This window comes from Alosa sapidissima, chromosome 5 (genome assembly GCF_018492685.1).
Source record: "Alosa sapidissima isolate fAloSap1 chromosome 5, fAloSap1.pri, whole genome shotgun sequence".
Lineage (NCBI taxonomy): Eukaryota > Metazoa > Chordata > Actinopteri > Clupeiformes > Clupeidae > Alosa > Alosa sapidissima.
This window is the reverse complement of record NC_055961.1, coordinates 37,811,764-37,830,696: the sequence shown is the minus strand read 5'-3', so window position 1 is coordinate 37,830,696 and position 18,933 is coordinate 37,811,764. Positions and strand designations below refer to the sequence as shown.

The 18,933-nt window shown below is 40.4% G+C and overlaps 1 protein-coding gene across 6 annotated transcripts in view; it reads right to left on the bottom strand.

Annotated features, from left to right (window-relative positions):
- The window catches only part of LOC121708557 (glutamate receptor 4-like), a 169,391-nt gene that overhangs the window by 53,592 nt on the left and 96,866 nt on the right, over positions 1-18,933 (bottom strand). For all 6 annotated transcript variants that reach the window (XR_006031699.1, XM_042091293.1, XM_042091297.1 and 3 more), the window contains 4 exons: positions 13,272-13,439; positions 13,000-13,104; positions 4,989-5,096; positions 2,179-2,385 (listed from right to left, as the gene is read on the bottom strand). Coding sequence is in view for 5 of the 6 variants with exons in the window: in XM_042091293.1 (XP_041947227.1) it covers positions 2,179-2,385; positions 4,989-5,096; positions 13,000-13,104; positions 13,272-13,439 (588 nt within the window). In the remaining variant the exon portion in view is untranslated. The remainder of the gene's footprint in view (positions 1-2,178; positions 2,386-4,988; positions 5,097-12,999; positions 13,105-13,271; positions 13,440-18,933) is intronic.

The window sequence follows — 18,933 nt, the reverse complement described above, 5'->3', positions numbered from 1 at the left end:
CATTGTAATAGATCCATATCCATAGGATAGAATAAAAACACTCCTCAAATTGCGTAATCCAAAAAAGTTGCGAAGTAAAAAGTAAACAAAAGACGGTAAAATAAAACACAAAGACACAGAGCTACCTCAACATGCTGCCACTCTCGTCCTCGCCGGAACCAGAAAGGATTCTACAACAGCTAAGGGGTGTTGTTAGGCACGAAGCGCTAGCGGAGTGGCTTACTGCTTTTCTAAAACTGTTCATTTAAATACCTAGCAAAGTTTCATAAAGTAAAGACACAACATTAAGAAATAAAGTAATTTATTAATGAACAATCGTTCTTCCGCTAAACTATGTAGTTCCTCATTAGGATTGTTGCCAGGCAAGGTTGAGACGCTGTAACACAGACAGCGCAGCACAACACTGCCCACAACCAACATTGATTGCTTATTGACATTTATCTGGATGTCACCATTAATTGTACAATTACTGAAATAGTGTTCAACCACGTTTGCACTCTTTTTTGCTGGCACGAGGGTGTTTGAGGTCTGAGGATAGCTGCGTTTTTGCTCTGTCCCAGCAAGGATGCTGCTCTAACTTCTTCTATCTGCGTAGTTAGGGCACCAGTATGACTGAAGGGACGATTCAGATGTGTCCCGTCACTAACCCTAACCCCACTAACCCACTATTTCCCTCGCCTCTAGGCCAGCATCAGACAGTTTTTGTACAACTGTACTTAGCAGGCAGTGATTTGTGTAAATGTTTGCTGTGCCGGCTGCTTTGCAAATCCGTGGTAGCATGGAGCCCAGGAAATTCACCCCCATGGGCTCCCTGGTATACCTAGACAAGAAAAAAATATAGTGGTTATAGGCCTATTGCAATTATTATTATTATTATTATTATATAGCAAATTGTGCAATGTTGCAAAATGAAACATAACTTACTAGACTTGATCACCTGCGTAGTTTGTCCGCTTTGGATGCAGATAAAAGGCCGGTGGGTTGGGAGGCAGCAAGGACACGTACTTCTCCAGCAAAGCAACAGGGCACAGGGGGTTCCCCGGCTGCTCAAACATAAAGCCCCGCAGTCGCTCCTTGTTTCGCTCGCTGCCATCTTTATGGTTTTTTGTGGCCTTGTTAAAGGAAAGGGTCGCATATTTCAGACCGTTTTCATCAACACGGATGGCAAAGGAATCTGATTTCAGTTGGCGGTTGCCCTCTTTAGCTCTGCGTCCCATATGCAGCTGCACATCAAACCATACCTTCTTAACCAGTCCTTCGGGTGTGTTAGGAGACAAAGCCTGAGAATGTCTGATTTTGTTGAAGTCAGTCTCAGATAAGGCTTGGTGGTGGGTTGCTTTGTCTGGAGTTTTTTTACCACCCCAAGAAATACGTGGTTGCTGGTGATGAACTGGTGATGGATCTTTCAGTAGACACCAGGATTTACTGATGGGTGGGTCGTTGATATGCCGGTTAAGCCCTGCACGTAGGCCAGTATAGCTGCTCAAACCATAGGGCTTACCTTTTCCGTTTTTTACAGTTGCGTACAATTGCCGCAGAGCCTGATTAAGATCAGCTTTGCTGACTGATGAGAAATCTATAGATATTTTTTTCTCGGCACACCAAGACAGGAAACAGCGGACAGACCACAGTGTCATTTTAACGGTGCCGATTTCATTCCTGGATTTTTCCAACTCCTCAATTTCGTTCTCGCTTATTTCAGCGTGCATTAAGTTGCTCTCTTCCTCCATCCTGTCCTGCTCTTTCCACCACTCCTCCAGACTAAGCCCACCCAGGACATCAAAGTTTACGACAAACTCTGCCATATTGTAGCCGACTGCTCCGTTGTAACGTTTTTTTGTTACAATTCGTCGCGCAGTAATATAGAACGGAATGCGGTCAAGGGGTATGTTTGTGCTGGATTTTACAACGGCATCGAACGCGATTCAGCCAATCACAATCAAGGACCGGAACTATCAGTTTTAGAATGTCCATTTTTATGTTGCATGTCACAGTGTATGGAAATACACACATAACATAGTCTTTAATTGAATTTTAATGAATGTGCTTAACAAATGCGAAAAGGCTGAATGTAAACCCAGTTTGTGGGTTTTAGACATGATTGCATAGTTTAAGGCATGACTGTATTACTATTTATGGTTCTCTGTTAAGGAATAAATATCTTATGTTGTAGCTTACCCCATACACCAGCTCCCCAACCATTCCATTCCAGATCTTTGTCTCTGGATCCCTGGCACCATACTTCCCATCAGGTACTATGGAAATCTGGTACTTTATGCCAATATGTTTGGCAATTTCAGAGGCCAAGTCCACACAGTACCCCTCATACCGGTCGTTACCTTCATACAACTCCCAATTCTTCTTCAGCATAACATATGGACCCTCCTAAAATGACCAGATTAAAAAAAGTGTAACAATGGTATCCTGATTAAGACACTTCTGTTTAACACATAGTAAAAAGTTAGAATAGCATAACAACATAAACAGTAAATCTAGAAACATTATATGGAAACTTAATTACTGATATAACATTATTCTACTACAATACACTACAGTATTCTGGAAACCTTTGAAGGTCACTGGGCTGACTCAGAAATCAAGAACCACAACTACAGATATGATACATACATTGAAGACTACCTAATCAGAAGTGAGGCAGATGATTATCCCTGGATAACTCTGGCGCTGCCTATTGCAACAGATCAAGATTTCATGAATGTACTGTACAGGTGCATCTCAAACATGTTGAATATCATGGAAAAGTCCATTACCCTGTCCAATGGTCAGGAAACCATTGATGGTGCCTTAATTGCATTAGCTGCTTAAAGCTGTTCTCAGATCGACATTTCTGTATTATAAATGTGGAACATGTAGGATTAACTGTAAAACTGGGGTGGGGTGGGGGCTGGTGTGGGTGTTGCCTTGATTGGTCAGACCAAATGATAAGTACATATTGTGTACTCCAAAAAACACAGAAATGGTGGAAAACACTTTCTCCATTGCCGCCATTAATAGTTTCTTGTTATTTCAAGATTGGCAGTGCAATGAATCTGGTGTGGAACCTAAGTTAGATAGACTTTAGAGATAAAAAACAGCTGGCAGGTATTTCCGCCGATCGCAGACATTCATGGAAAACTGAAGGCAAACTGAAACATGTTTCAAATCGATCGCGGACGTTCGCCTATGTTTGTCACTTTGAACGCACCCGCTTGTTGTCTTTAAGCCTCGGTTGCTATGTAACCAAACTATATACAAAGCTGGCATAATATCTTTAGACTGCTGACAAACTGACTGTTATGCATTCACTGAACAAAGATTATGGAAATTTAACACCACTTTTCCATCAGAAACATATTTGTAAAAAGCATAACTGGTATGATATAGATCATTATCGGAATATAGAATCAACATGAACAATTTCACCAAAGCTGGGATGTAGCTCAGTAAGTAGCAGATCACTGTACAATGCAGGAGACCGGGGTTCAATTCCTGCTCACTGCACCAATTTTGAAGCTGCATTTCTCACAGCTTAACTGAGCTAGATAGATATATAAAAATAGGTAAGAAAGGTCTTATAAAGGTCTCTTAGCTGACGCCACATCTTACCTGCTTAAGTAACACTTTGTCTCCTTGGTAAGACGCTGAAGACGCCATTGGCCGAAACATGTCCGTCTTGTGAAATGCTTTCTTAGAATAATTAAGTAGATTGGTGCATCTGCAGCATTTACCATTATTACCAAATAACCTCCCTTACAAGAAATAACTGCAGTTATACTGCAGTTTTTTCAAAGTACAGTGCAGTTATACTACAGCACAGTGCAGTAGAGTAGTATTTTCACGTCCAAAATACTGCATTTCCTGCATAAGAACTGCAAATATTTCCATCAAAACTACCGCTCTGATACTGCCGTTTTGACACTTGAAGTAATGCAGTTATATTTCTTGTAAGGGCTATAATAATTATGTCTGGGGTAGGCTTATTTAGTGAGGTAGCCTAACACCGGGAGTGTGTGTGTGTGTTTGTCACACCCCGCGCAAGAGAGAGAGACGACCAGAGCGTGTGTGTGATGAGTTTTTTGGTGTATTGCTCACTTGCAATTTTACATTAATTTGTCTACTACTTAAAGTTATCACAACTTAACATCATATCGACTCACGATATTAAGTTATAGCCGCTACAAATATTGTATGTTCTAACTAGCTAATACATTAAATCATCTATGTTTACATCTATCAATTTACATCAATGTTTCCATTGCCTTGTGTCGGCTACGCTTGGTGAGCTGGTGTTAACAACTGCATCCTTCAGCTCAGATGTTGAATCATTGTTGACGTGCTGTTGTGGTACACCAGTTCTGCTTTACAGTGGACACATTGCACCTTGTCTTCTTTTCTAAGTTTGAAATGATCCCAAAACTTTCAACATTCTCTGCATTTTACGGACAGTTTCTTGGCTCTCCATCATCGCACCAACTTAATTCTGAAAGTGATGTATGCGTCAGTAATAACAGTCTGTGTGAAACAATAATCCCTGAGCTGAGCAGGCCGTGATAGGAATGAAATGAAGCCCTGAGATTTTTTGTGATCAAATTATTCGAGTAATCGTTTCAGCCCTAATGCTAAGTATGAAATACATGTTCAATTGAGCTATTATTATGATGTTGTGTGCAGCCTATACTGTTTTGGGTTGTGATATTGAGTTCTGTTGTGTTATTTTCAACACATTTGTTGAAGAGTGCAGACTTCATCTGTACCCACCCTCTCTAGCGCTTCAGAGACTGTTGTGGGAGGCCGGCGTGTTGGTGGGTCCTGTGACCCAAAAGTCTGCCATGACCAGTCAAAGAAGTTTGAGAAAGGCTGCCATATACTAAGCAAACTAAAATAAATCTAAACTAAACTAAAAAAAACTAAAAGCAAAGAAAATCTGTTGTATGGTGGACATTTTAAATAATTGAAACACATCCATTCTGTCTTATGAAATGTCTTACCATAATAGTAGTCACAATGACAGTCCTGTTCATACCAGAGGTGTCATTTGAAAGAAGAGTTTGGTCCTGGATCAGAACCAACTTGTCTGCATCATTCCAATAACCAATCTGCAATAAAAAAAAAAAATGTTGTCCTGTTAATAACTGTGTCCTGTTAACAAAATGTAGAAATAAAGGGAATTTTTTTTTGTTTTGCAAAATGTCGTTAGCATGGGGCAGCCATGGCCTACTGGTTAGCGCTTCGGACTTGTAACCGGACGGTTGCCGGTTCGAACCCTGACAGGTAGGCCACGGCTGAAGTGCCCTTGAGCAAGGCACCTAACCCCTCACTGCTCCCCGAGCGCCGCTGTTGTTGCAGGCAGCTCACTGCGCCGTGCTCACTGGATTAGTGTGTGCTTCACCTAACTGTGTGTTCACTGTGTGCTGAGTGTGTGTTTAACCCTATGTTTAACCCATTTACTCCTAAAATGCCTACTAAAAACGCCTATAGAATCCTATGGCATTCTAGACTAAATAACCTTATTTCCTGAGGGTTTTCTGAAAAAATACTAAAAATTGTCAAAGTCTACCAAAATGTAATATCTAAGCCTCTGTAGCACCTAGAAACATGAAATAAAAAGCATGCTGCGCTACGCAGCAAGCAGCGGGAGATTCAATGTTGCGCTATGCAGCAACAGGCGGGAGATAGAATGTTGTGTCATGCAGCATCAGGTGCGAATGGGTTAAGACAGAAAACTATCATTGTTTGAATATTAGAAAAAACACAATCCAGCTACATTTAGCCCATCATGCACCCACTTCACTGCCCCCATGCTGATTCCGCACGGCACTACGATTGACGATAAAATATCAGGAAACTAATAATTTTTGCCTGGTCATTTTGTTCTTGTTCAAAACAATTTTGATCTTTACTACAAATTCAAGCACTTTCAATGACCTATGTAATGGGTTACACTTTACTTGAAGGTATCTACATAAGAGTGACATGACTCGCCCCAGTGTCGGCGTCAAGGGCGGGCCATAGGGGGCCAGGCCCGTCCAAACAGGCCAGTGTGCCCCCCCAACTGAGTTCTCTCCCTCACATAAAAAAATCTAAATATTATTATGCATGATTGAAATTAAATCCATATTGAACACTGATGTTGAACACTTAGCCTACTCAAAATGAAACATGACATGTGTCAACTATGCTACTGTTGATTATGTGCGCAAACTGCGTGATGCAAACTGCGCGATGAAAAGGGATTCTGCACACTCGGACACCGTTGCAATGAGTGCCACCGATATATTTACCACGACTCCTGCAACGCCAAATGAGCATAAATCTCGATCAGTAGGGTTTTTAGACACTGCTGCATAAGAAATCCAGTAAAAGGTCTCAAGATAGATCTGGGAATATAATGGAAAATACAAGGTTTTTCGTATGACCGCAGGATGGCCCAAGCTGAATGCATGATCTGTTAATCTAATTTGCAGAAACCATAAAGGGCCAAACTGACATGTCGCATTTCCTATATTTTCCGATATTGTCCAGTGCTAATGATAAACTCGAGCAACGGAGATAGTGCTTTGGATCATGTAGGCTAGGCCTACTTTAAGAATCACCTTTTAGTGAGCGCAACACAGCACGGGTCTTAACCTGCTTTATCCAGAGGGAGACATTTTTGGAAGCAGTGACAAAAAGCCTATCATGGACCTGGCTGGGAAATGCCGATGTGGAGTCGGCATTCGTAGGCTATAGCCTGTCGCTGCAAATACTTCTCCAAACTCAAAAACAGTAGACTTAAAAGTGGCAATAAAAGTGGACTGTCAGAGCAGCACAAAATACTAAGTCATGCCGAGTGTCCTGTTTGCTCTTAAACTTTCCATCACAGTTGGTGCATTTACCACTTCGTAAATGTGTTAGAATTTGTTCTGTAGGCTACTTTAAAGAACATTTTGAGGGATCACATAGCCTATGTGCAATGTTGTGATATTATCAGTATGTGTAATTTGCTTTTGAGCAGGATCTTACAAGAACATTTCGAAATGAATGGAAAGACACAGTGAAGCCTATAGCCTAAGCTTGTTAGTGGTGAGTCTGTTATAGCCTATTTACTTGTATTGTAGCCTATGCAACGCTATACTATTAAAATTCTATTATTCTAAACGTTGTGTGCTAGTTTATTTAACGGCTATGACCGCTATGTTCTTGCACTATTTCCCCCCTTGATCATATTGATCCAAAATGCTCGAAGGATGCTCTTTATTATATGGCAAAATAACAAATAAAAGTGAGGTGAGGTGCCCCCCTTGTCAGTGCTCATAGCCCCCCCACCAGTTGCTCTCTGGCGCCGACGCTGCCCTGCCCCCAACAAATCACACCTTCCCACCAGCTGTGACAGCTTAAAAGAAGTCGAGATGACTCCTAACTCACAGTCCCATTCACAAACCGGTTTTGCGGCATTTCGCCTGTTTTGAAATCCTATGCGGCTACAGGAGCTTGCAATCGTGAGGAAGAATTTTGCATTGTAGGCAAAACTAACATGCAATAACGCCACCAACAACAACCAAAACTAGGCTACTCATTGTCAACATGTAAATTAAATGTAACATTATCGTGAATCAAATTAAAATGTTCTCTTTTGCAAACGTAGGCATAGGCATAGTAACAGATTAGGCTAATTTAATAATGTTACAAAGATACTACGTTAATCCATATGTTTCATTAGGCTACTAGGCTATTTGTTTGGCCTTACTCTTGATTCATTTAGGCTAGGCCTTTTTATTCAGTTATTTATCATCTTCCGTCCTTGTGTAGCGCACGCATTCTCAGACCTGTGACGTGTTGCCAGAACACCAACCGTATGGCGTATAGCGATAGCACAAAATCAATACGCCTTACAAGGCGAAGAAAGGCTAGATTCAGCGCTAGCTATCAAGGTAATCTCTCTGATCTAGAAAATATGATTAGACAAATTAGGAAAGAAACTGACCAGGAATTGAATCGTAATGTTAAACCAATGACCTTGCAACCTACTCTTGAATTTCACGAGTTCACCTGAAAGCGTGGAAGTGAATGAATGTGTTGAAGCAGATGTTGAACAATGTGCAGGATTACTAAACCAGATCACCCTGACCTCAGAAATAGTTGATGATTATTGAATGTGAATAAAAGAATGTAAAATGAACCATAACTGCAAACAATGACCTCATAATAAATAATAAAGTGCGATGAATGAAATGTATCATTACAAGTATTTTAGTAGCCTGACCTTGTAAAGTCTAGGGAATTATGCATGTAAAGAATTGTATGTCTCAAACTGTGAAATGGATAAAGTGCCTTAAACTGTTTAAATGAATGTATTCAGATTGCATTGTGTGAAGAGTTAATGCCATAAGTGTTTGTAACCTGTAAGAATGTAACCGATCTCTCTTGATGACTGTAAAAGTGTATGTTGCTAAATGTAATGTGTCACATGGTTATAATTGCCGTTGACTGTAAACTGTTTGTATAACCTCTGGAAACTATCTGTAAACCTGAATGTAATGTTGTATCATCTCCGAAATGTAACCCGGAGAAGTATGTTAATGCATGTCATCTTAAATTGTTGGTTAAGATCAGTGACTTCTAGAATGTATTAGCTATCGTGAGAATTTTCCCAGCTACCGTGAGAATATTCCCAGCTAACATGAGAATATTCCCAGCCATCGTGGGAACTTCTAGAAGGTTCTAAACTGTCGTGGGAAAATAGGATTGATTTGTCTCAGAATGTGTGGGGGAGGTCAAGCCCACCTAGTATAAATAGGGGCCGAACTAAACGATTGGGGCTGCTTCTTCTCTTTTCTTCTACTGCTACGTGCTTTTTGCTGTTACACTTGATTGTTAGGATTCGTTGTCCGTACTTCGTTGAGAAGCCAAGTGTTGGAACTTTGTGCCAGGCTGAAGCCGCGGACCGTAACTCCGCACCACCTGTTGCCGGGATCGCACTGCTACTCCGACAGTGAGAGACTGCAGAACGATAATCAGCGGATTTTTTCCCTTTTTGAGGACTTACTCTTTTTTCTTATATACCCTTTTTCTCCGTTTGTGGATTTACTATTGTATTCTCTTCTCCATCTGTGGATTACTATTTTTACTGTACTCTCTTTTGTGGATTTACTCTTTTTATATTTTCTATAACATTGTAACCTGCAAGTGGATATTACGCCGCATTTTGTTAACATCCCCAAAGTGCTGAAAAGTAAAGAGCTCATTTAACCTTGGCATCCAATTCTTCAAGCAGTATTTTTGTCTTTTCTTGGTTTTTCTACGAATTCCAGCAGGAGGGTAAGATAACTGGTTTCTTCTGTGGTTATTCATCTGCTCTGTCTAAGACTTGGGTTAGTTGGACTTGAGTACTGCTGGACGGTAACAAAATCTCCATCCTTATAAAACCTGAGCAAGAAGTAGCCTATAACCTGTGTCTCTAGATAAATTCTAGGGTCAAACATCTTCGCACGTTAGCCAACTGTTCGAGACCTAGGCGTAGTCGCTCCTTATTTCATAAACATCTCAATAAATCCACCACGGAAGCCTGATCAACTTCCAAGGGGGATATTTAAAATAGGAGTAATAGGTTATCTGCGCCGCAGAGGGAAGACGTGCGACTTCGCTCGACAGTAGGTCCCTGCTATCTACAATAACCTCAAGGGGGTATCGTGGGTCTTAACTGCCTAGGCCTGGGGTTACGTCTGAGAAACGGCTGACGTTGACTAGGTTCTGGGGGTTACCTGCAGGGGGCAACACACCTGTCACCTGCCACTCATCGTAAGGGAGGTGTTTGGAATCATTCCCGCGTTACAATCATCAGCCAATCAAGGTGGTCACTTCAGTCAAGCTCGTGCATGAGTAATAACGTCATCCATAGAAACGAAGACTCACTCACTCTTAGTCAAAGATTCTAGAGCGCTCAGCTCCAGAATCTGTTCAGGAGTTGTCATTTTTCCTTACTAAGAGTAGCCTAGGCTAGGTCTGAAAGGCTTTGTGAATAACTTAATAAGAGAAACTCCTAGCTAAAATCTTTTATTGCTATTTAGGAGTAGCCTACTCCTAGTGGTAAGATAAAAGGCTTTGTGAATATGGCCCCTGGTGTCTAACCCAATGTTGACCACCTCACACATTTCTCTAGATTTTGCAACGACCTTAGGCTACATGACACAATGCCATAAAATGCCAGTTTTTAGGACACAGAATAATGTTTGTAATGATACCAGTTAGGCCTACGTTCAACAGTAACATAAGTGTAATGAGCTATTCATTGTTGAAGGTGCATGGTGAAGTGAAATTCTTACTTTGGAAAACAAACATTTGCCGATATCATTGGATAGGGGATAGGCCTAGGCCCACTTGTTTATTTTTTACGTAGCCTACAATGGCCAGTTCAGACAAAGCCGAAATTACTCATTTTGAAACATTTGTATGGTTGTATTGCTTGACTTAAATCCCAGAGAGTAGGCTACCGCACCCCACAGTGATGGGCCTAGCTAGCGGTCTTACGCGTTCAGTGTGGGGTAGGCTATAAACAAGCTGAGAATTTAGTGGTGTCACGTCTGCCTGTCACAGACGTGGGGAGCTGAAGCTTGGGATACAGTTACAGTAACAGTATTTTATTTTACTTCTTATGGAATATTTTTTTTTTCACTTTTATAGAGGCTTTGTTTGAATGCTGTTGGAACAAATAGTAGTTGATTATAAAGGCAACTTTCTGTTGCAATATTCTGTGTGTTCTGGACTGCAGGTAACTTGTTAAGGCAGTGGTTCTCAAACTTTTTCTTTCATTCCCCACTTTGATCAAGGGGGCATTGACTGATGATAGTGGAGATAACGTGTTATCCCGAGGCCTTTGCAAGTCAGCCTCTCCGACGGTAGTCTACCCTATTAAAAATATAAGTTTTCGATGTCCCAAACGGAGAGCCATACTTTATTGTTTTAACGATCTCTATGCTACTCACCAAAATGTAGGCATGGGAACATGATGAAGTATCAAACTGTCGTGTGTTAAATTATTGTGATTACGAGCCAGTGGTTTTCAAACATTATGCGTGACTCGGACATCTAACGAAATGCAACAGACTCATATCGTCTTTGCGCGTCTGCAGAAGTTAGCCAAATATGAATGTAATTCTGCGGCATAAAGCAGATGTATTTGTTTATTGTACAGACAAATAAAAATGACATGTCAAGCAGTCAATTGACTACATTTTGTTATTGAATTCGTAGGCTGGGATTACTCTCTGCAACAATTATGTTTAATGGTAGATCCTGCTTTTTCAGAAAGGGCGGCAGGCAGAGCGATGTACAGTGGCAGAGCGACGCACAGCGGCTGAAAGTGGTACTAAAGCTTCCCGCAGCTTCACGCCTCGTAATGCACGAATGAAGTGGTCATTTGAAAGCGATGCCCACTATAACATGAACATTATAGGCTAAACAAGTCATAAACGTTTATGACATAACGCTTCTGTCACTTACTTCTGTGAAGTGTCATTCGGTTTTTGTCATGACAAGTTAGGGTTAGGGTTATGACAGTGTCATGTCACTCTGATGTAGATATGGCCACTGGTATTTTAACATGGCGCACGTACACGGCGAGTTGACACGGCGCTATGTAAATGTAAATGAGGATTTCTAAGCCAATAGGTATGCTTTGAGTTGTTGGTGGTGGTAATTAAACATGAATGGGGCCACATTTATGTATGGGAAATGTTGATTTTGTTAACTGAAAACGTTACACAGGGGACCTTTAAACAGTATTTCTCCATAGAGAAAGTGTCCAGGTGCTAAAATGGCCTGTCTGCAGTCCAGACCTGTCAAATTAGGTGAGTCATGGAATGGAAAACATGATAAAGAATACCCCATACTGTTGAGCAACTGAAATCCTATATCGGGGAGTAATAGGACAACATTTCATTCTTACAACTCTAGAAACTGGTTTCCTCAGTTCCTAAACATTTACAGAATTGTGTTAAATGAAGAGGTGAAGCAGCACAGTTGTAAACATTCCCTGTCCCAACTTTTTCTGACAAATTTTGCTGGCATCATATTCAAAATGAACATATATTTTCCATGAAATAGTCCAAATACTCATTTTCAACAATATGATATGTTGTCTGTGTCCTTTTTGCAACTAAATATGAGTTTAAGAGATTTGCACACTATTACATTCTGTTTCTATTCACATTTTACACAACGTCCCAACTTTTTCTGATTTGGGGTTGTATAATAATAATTGAATTAAAACCCAATTTTGCCAAAGAAATGACAATTGGCCTATTTTTACTATTTCCTCGAAACGTGCCAGCGCAACATCCGACGGGTTTTCCCAGATCGCATCACAAATATTCTTTTTAACAAAAAGAAAGAAACCGTACCATAATCATTGCCACCCCATTTAATAATTTGCAAAGCCCCCCTTTGCCAATAAAACAACTTATAATCTTCTCCTGACATCTATAAAGCCAGAGATTACAAAGCAAGGGATTTGAGACCCCGATCGTCGATCACACTACTAAAGAAAACTTAAAAAGAACAATATTGTGCTTGCTTACGCTTGAGCAAGCACATTAATAAAAATAAATAATAACTGGGGATAGTGCATGCAAAATAAAATTTGTTTGCAATATAGAGCCTTTGTGAAATCCTACAGTATGTTTTCCATCACAAATCTTCAAGAGCTTGTTTTACCTGAAATCAATAGGGGTTTTTTCCATTTAAGTACCACAACAATTGCTCTCAAGAATGTTACAAAAGGTACACATTTTGATCACAAAAGGTACATATTTAATTTCATACCACATACCATACATACAACTTAAATTTAATTTAAAGTTGACTGTTATTTAGCTGACACTTTTATCCAAATAGACATAGACTCACAACACACGATACAGCTGATTCTTTGTAAGTTGCCCTAGATAAGAGTGTCATCTAAATGCCCTTACAAACAACAAAACAAAACAAATTGTAATTTAATGTATAAATGATGCTTCTTACCCTTTTTGGACCGTTATTCTTTAGTTCAAAGACATCCATTGAGTAATTAACTCTGCGGCCATAAATGTCAAACTGCACATTTCCTGTTAATCCTTGTAGTCTGACCTAGAATGTAATTAGAAAAAAGTGTAATAAACTTAGAATTCATACGCAAACTGTCCTTTATGTACAGCACAATGTTCTGTGTTGGTGCAAAAATGCATGCTGAAACTTGCCCGTACAATGATTAATTTTACTTTTTACTTATCTTTTTTGTCAATGGACTAACAAACCTGTTTCAGGGTTCGTTCCATCTCCCTGCCCTGGCTCCATGGTGCTGCAGGATTGGCCAAACAATCTCCAGCATTTCCCCTTCGAGAGATGTCCACTTTTTGTCTGCGCAGGTTCCGGAAGGCTTCAGCCATCACCATCACACCATCATATGTCAGTGCAGATGTGTACTAAGGTGTTCAAATTAAAAAGGATCATAACTTACATTTTCAGAATGTGAACCTCAAGTTTTAAGGGAAGAGGTCATAGCAAGAAATACATTGTTTTGGAGAAAATCTGCAAAGGTTTCAAGAATCAAGAATGTGGATTCAAGCATCAATAATGAGGATTCAAGTTCCATGTTGGTCTGTAAAATACTGCAGTAAGAGATCAACAAATAAGGCTCTCACTTGCTTTGAATGCAAGACCAAAGCATGATACACTGCTTAAAATATAGTGCTTAAGTGTCCTTTTTAAAACCTACGTTACAAAGTTTGAACAAAGTTTCTACGTTAAACGATTGAAGCTGAATTAGATGCAGAAATTTTGGTTAGAAGAATAACTAGAAAATGTAATTCCGAGGAATTAACAGTGCGTGAAAATGCAAAACATATATTAACATCAAATGCAAAATAAACTTTTATTTGGAAACAGTTGTGGGCAGAGGAAACAGTTGACGGGAGTCATAGTTGATGACAACTGACAGTTGGAATGGCTGACCAGTTAAATAGTTCCTTGAATTTCCCCTAGGGATCAATAAAGTATCTATCTATCTATCTATTTATCTAGTTGAATAGTTTAAATAGTTAAATTATTGGGGGCCAAGCAGCGAAGCTGTGAGGACCTCATTGTGTTTCTACGTTTTCCTATTATTATTGGGGGCCAAGCAGCGAAGCTGCGAGGACCTCATTGTGTTTCTACGTTTTCCTATTATTATTATTATATGCAATGGAAGTCAATGGCAGCCCATAGAACCGTCTGGTAAAAAGTTGGGAAATTTGTCACACTAATTGGGGACGGTCCCATGATTCATGTCACCAAGTTTCATGTCGGCAACTCGAACCCTCTAGCGCCACCAACAGGCCAAAGTTGGAAGTGTGTTCACTCACGTAACTTTTGACCCGTAGGTCCGATTTTCAAAAGTCAGGTATCGTTGGAATCCTTGGACCAAGCCGAGTTCAACGCACCCTATGACGTCATTTTCCGCCGATTTTGGATTTCATCAAAAACACTTAAAATGTATCAGGGGTCACATACTTTCTCTGATTCCCACTAAATTTTACACAGATCATCTTCAGACCAAGCCTCACAAAAGTTATCACTTTTTGTCTTCGGAAGTATTACCATTCGCCCGTAACAGCCAATCAAAATTCGCGGCGAAGCCACCAAACAGGAAGTGAGTTCATATCTCAGCAACCCTTGCAGTCATCAAATCCAAACTTGGTATATGGACTCATGACCCCATCAGGAGGACGCTCTAGAAATTTGGTGACCTTTGACCTCTAGGGGGCGCTGTAAATCAGTAACATGCCTTTTGGACTGTACAGTGGGCATCGCTTTCAAATGACCACTTCATTCGCGCATTACGCAACGTGAAGCTGCGTGAAGCTTTAGTACCACTTTCAGCCACTGTGCGTCGCTCTACCACTGTACATCGCTCTGCCTGCGGTCCCTTCTGAAAAAGCAGGATCTACCATTAAACATAATTGTTGCCGAGAGTAATCCCAGCCTACGAATTCAATAACAAAATAAATCATGCATAATTAAACATTACCTTGATTTAGGCTACTTGGCTATGGCTTAAGGCTTGACTACACGGTGGTAACGAAAATTGAAATCGAAATTTGCTGTCTACATTATTGTCAGTGTTGGGGTTAACGCAACTACGCAAATCAAAACAGTGGTGTGATAATTGAGCCAGTAGAGAAATAACTGTTCAGAATTAATCTGTAGCCTTGGGTAGGCTTCTGCAGAAAACAATGTTGTTGCCGATTTAATAATATCTGGCGACGTTTTTAACAGGCTACGCAATAGAGGCTTAGACAACTATGACCCACGTTTTGGTTTCGTAAATTAATCAGCCCTACTTCTTGACTGAAATGTAGTCAATTGACTGCTTGACATGTCATTTTTATTTTTCTGTACAATAAACAAATACATCTGCTTTATGCCGCAGAATTACATTCATATTTGGAACTTACATAGTCCAATGCATCGTTCCACTACGTTAGTGTTTCCCAAAACCATAGCAACGAACGTTCGCAACCACTACCGTAAAGTTGTGTAGTTACAACTACACCTCTCGACCTGTGGTAGAATGCTAGAAGCATAGTTCCAGGGATCTTCATGTCAAAGACGTCACTGACGCCAGTTATTTGTTTGCAAATTAATAATTATAAATATATTTAGGTTTCTAATTGATATTTACACTTCTAACCACCATACATCCATATTTTAAAATGCCCAAGGCAGAAAATACATAAATTAAAAGTCAATTTGCAGCCATGTGCACGTAAGTAAAAGTCACACACTTGCAGATAATAATAAGGTGGTGTGCACTTTTTGACGAGTCAGCTGAGAATATGTAGCCTTTGATTTTCATGGAGGGGGCGGGGGGGTCCTTGTTAGTTTACGCAAACCAAGCCAAGAAGGCTGATTCTGATTTTGATAATATGATCTGCACAAAAGATAAACTTAGGTAAACAACGATGTCAATATTGTTGTCAACGTCTTAACCCAGATTCGAACTCTTGGACAGGGGACTGGTAACTGCTGTGCAACGGCGGCTGTCATCTGCCGGCCTTAACGCAATGCGCCACAGAAGTATGTGCAGGTGCCCGTTCACGTGCTACTAAACGTCATTAACCACCTTAGTCCAGACTACTGAAGTTTGGCGTGCACAGACATTTTGGGGGGCAGGTGCTCAGGAGGGGGGGCACTTTTTAGCGCACATGGAACACTTAATTATAAATTGTGCTGCAATTAGTAAATCAATATACAATTAAGACAATAAAGAGACCAAAATGTGTTAATTTATGTTGCCTAACAAAACCTATACAACAGAAAACGTTCGTCTTAACACATAGATTTGCAATTGCAAACTCTACCGAAATTATTTGTAGCCTATGTGGTCGTCCTCACGTTATCTGTCATTGACTTGGGCTACAGCGTAAAACTTTATCAGGTGACCAGTCAGCTAAAAATGCTTAGTTGTTTGATGCTGTATGAGACATTTTACTGCACAACAAAATGATTACACGTTGGGCTTAGCGGGAAAACTGTACGATTTACTTGATCTGTAAGACAATAAAGAGACCAAACAGTACGAGAAGGAGTTATAGTGGGCTACTGACTGTTGTCATTACATAAATGCAGATGGGCATTTTCACAGGTAATGGGGAACTTCCCGTTTCTTCTGTCACAAATTAATGTGTTAATACATGTTGCCTAACAAAACATATACAACAGAAAACGTTCTTATTAACACAAAAATTTGCAAAATCTACCGAAATTATTTGTATGTGGTCATCACGTTATCTGTCATTGATTTGGGCTACAACGTAAAACTTTATCTAGCTTCATCTAACTAGTTTATCAGGTGACCAGATGGCAAAAATGCTTGTTTGGTGCTGAATGAGACATTTTACTGCACAATTATTACATGTGGGCTTAGAGGGCAAACTGTAAGATTTTGCTTGATCTGTATGTTACCTGGCTGATGGGGCACGGGAGAAGCAGCCTGTCAGCGACCATGCCCGCTATCTGAAGACGCTTACTGAACTGCTATGGTGCTGCGCATCTGGCGTGCCCTGCACGCGACCACGCGAGTTCACGTGACAAAGGAAGAGAGCTAGGCTGGTCGGGTGTGCGCAAGGAGGTGGCTCATTTCGGGGCATTGTTTCAGTCATTTTTAATGGCTCAGGTTTTCAAAAGATCATTTCAAAACCGACCTCAGTAAAATCTTAATAATATTAATAATTAAAAAAAAAAAAAAAAAAACAAGTTTCAAAAGGGCATTTTCGTTGATAAAGGGCAAACTTCCTAGTGCTTTAGCACCAACTAGTGTCTATGTATGCACGCCTATGGTTTGGAAACTATCATGGTCCAAACTTACAGTACTATGTAAGTACGACAGTTTTGGGAAACAGTCGTAACTTACATGTTGGTTAGTTGAACGATGCATCCTGTTAGTAAAAAGCTAACCTCCGTAGTTGTACGGGAAACGCCCCCCAGATCAGCTTGTAGGCCATTAGCAATCTGTTTATTTTATTTTATGAAGCCTACACAGTATATCACATGCCACATTCTCACTTTCAATAAACAGATGCAATAGCCATTGGTCAAGTATTGAGTATAAAGCAATTAAGATAGTACCCTATACAAAAAGTACTTCATACTATCATAAAAATTTGTTAAAACGAATAGCATTTTGCAACTTGACAAAACACTGGATTAAATATCGTAGGCACAGGAGAAAACTTGTACATCCATTGGCCCGTGGGGAGATCACATGCCAGCTGCCTCTCCCTTCAGTATGACTTGTTCGGTTGTGAGCTTGTTTCGCCAAAAAAAAAACTATTGCAGATATCAATGCGTCTTTGTTCATGGGTTTGGCCTCACAGCAGAGGCTTAGACAACTATGACCCACGTTTTGGTTTCATAATTTGCACTACTTATTGACTGCAATGTAGTCAATTGACTGCTTGACAGGTTATTTTTATTTTTCTGTACAATACACAAATACATCTGCTTTATGCCGCAGAATTATGCACTTGGATAGCCTATAGAACGGGCACATTTTGGAGAGAACGCACGCAAGAATCTGTAGGCTATTTGTGGCTGGTTACCAGCAAACAATGTTTAATGCATTAACTCAAGACGTCAAACATTTTCTAAACAATACAAACAGAAAGGATGCAGCAGGCAGCAAATGTAGAAGAGTCATTTCCAGTGGAAGAACAAAATGCTGAATGAAGCCCAAATTTATGAAGGCATATCTGGCAAGTTGTTATTTTTTGAAGATGTAAATGGTTGGGCTATAGGCCTAGTTTGCAAGAAGGATACATAAAGCGTGAGCATGCCACACTATCCACAGCTGTGGTAGCGGGGGTAGGAGGATTACTGTTAGCGCAGGATTTATATAAAATTCTTCAACAGAAGGCCTGCCTCGAATGCAGGCTTGTGGTTTGCGCAGCCTACAGTAAGTAGGTCTAGTGAGTTAGGAGTCCTCTAGACTTCTTTTCAGCTGTCTCAGAGGTGGAAAGTTGCGTTCGTTGGGGGCAGGGCTGGGTTAACGATTCATAGACCCTTGGGAACAAATGTCTGATTGCCCCCCCTGCCCCCCAGTCAACGTGAATCCGGCGGTCAGTTAATAGGCCTATCGTGAAGATTTGTATTGCCATTTAAGGCACGAGCGCATCTGTGAGGCCAAGCCTCACCAAGTAGCCTGTTTGTTTACAACTAACATTACATTTAATTAAACTGCTTATAGGCTATGCCGAAATAGTTTCAACATTTTGAATATCAGTGTCGGGTGAATTAGGAAATGCCTTATGGCTGAAAGCTGCTTGCGATCCCCCCTGTCAAGCAATAACCATACAAAAAGTTAAAAACAGATGACATGATGCGCGTCACTGACATAATGCGCAAATAATATAGCCTAGATATTCCATTATATTCGAATAC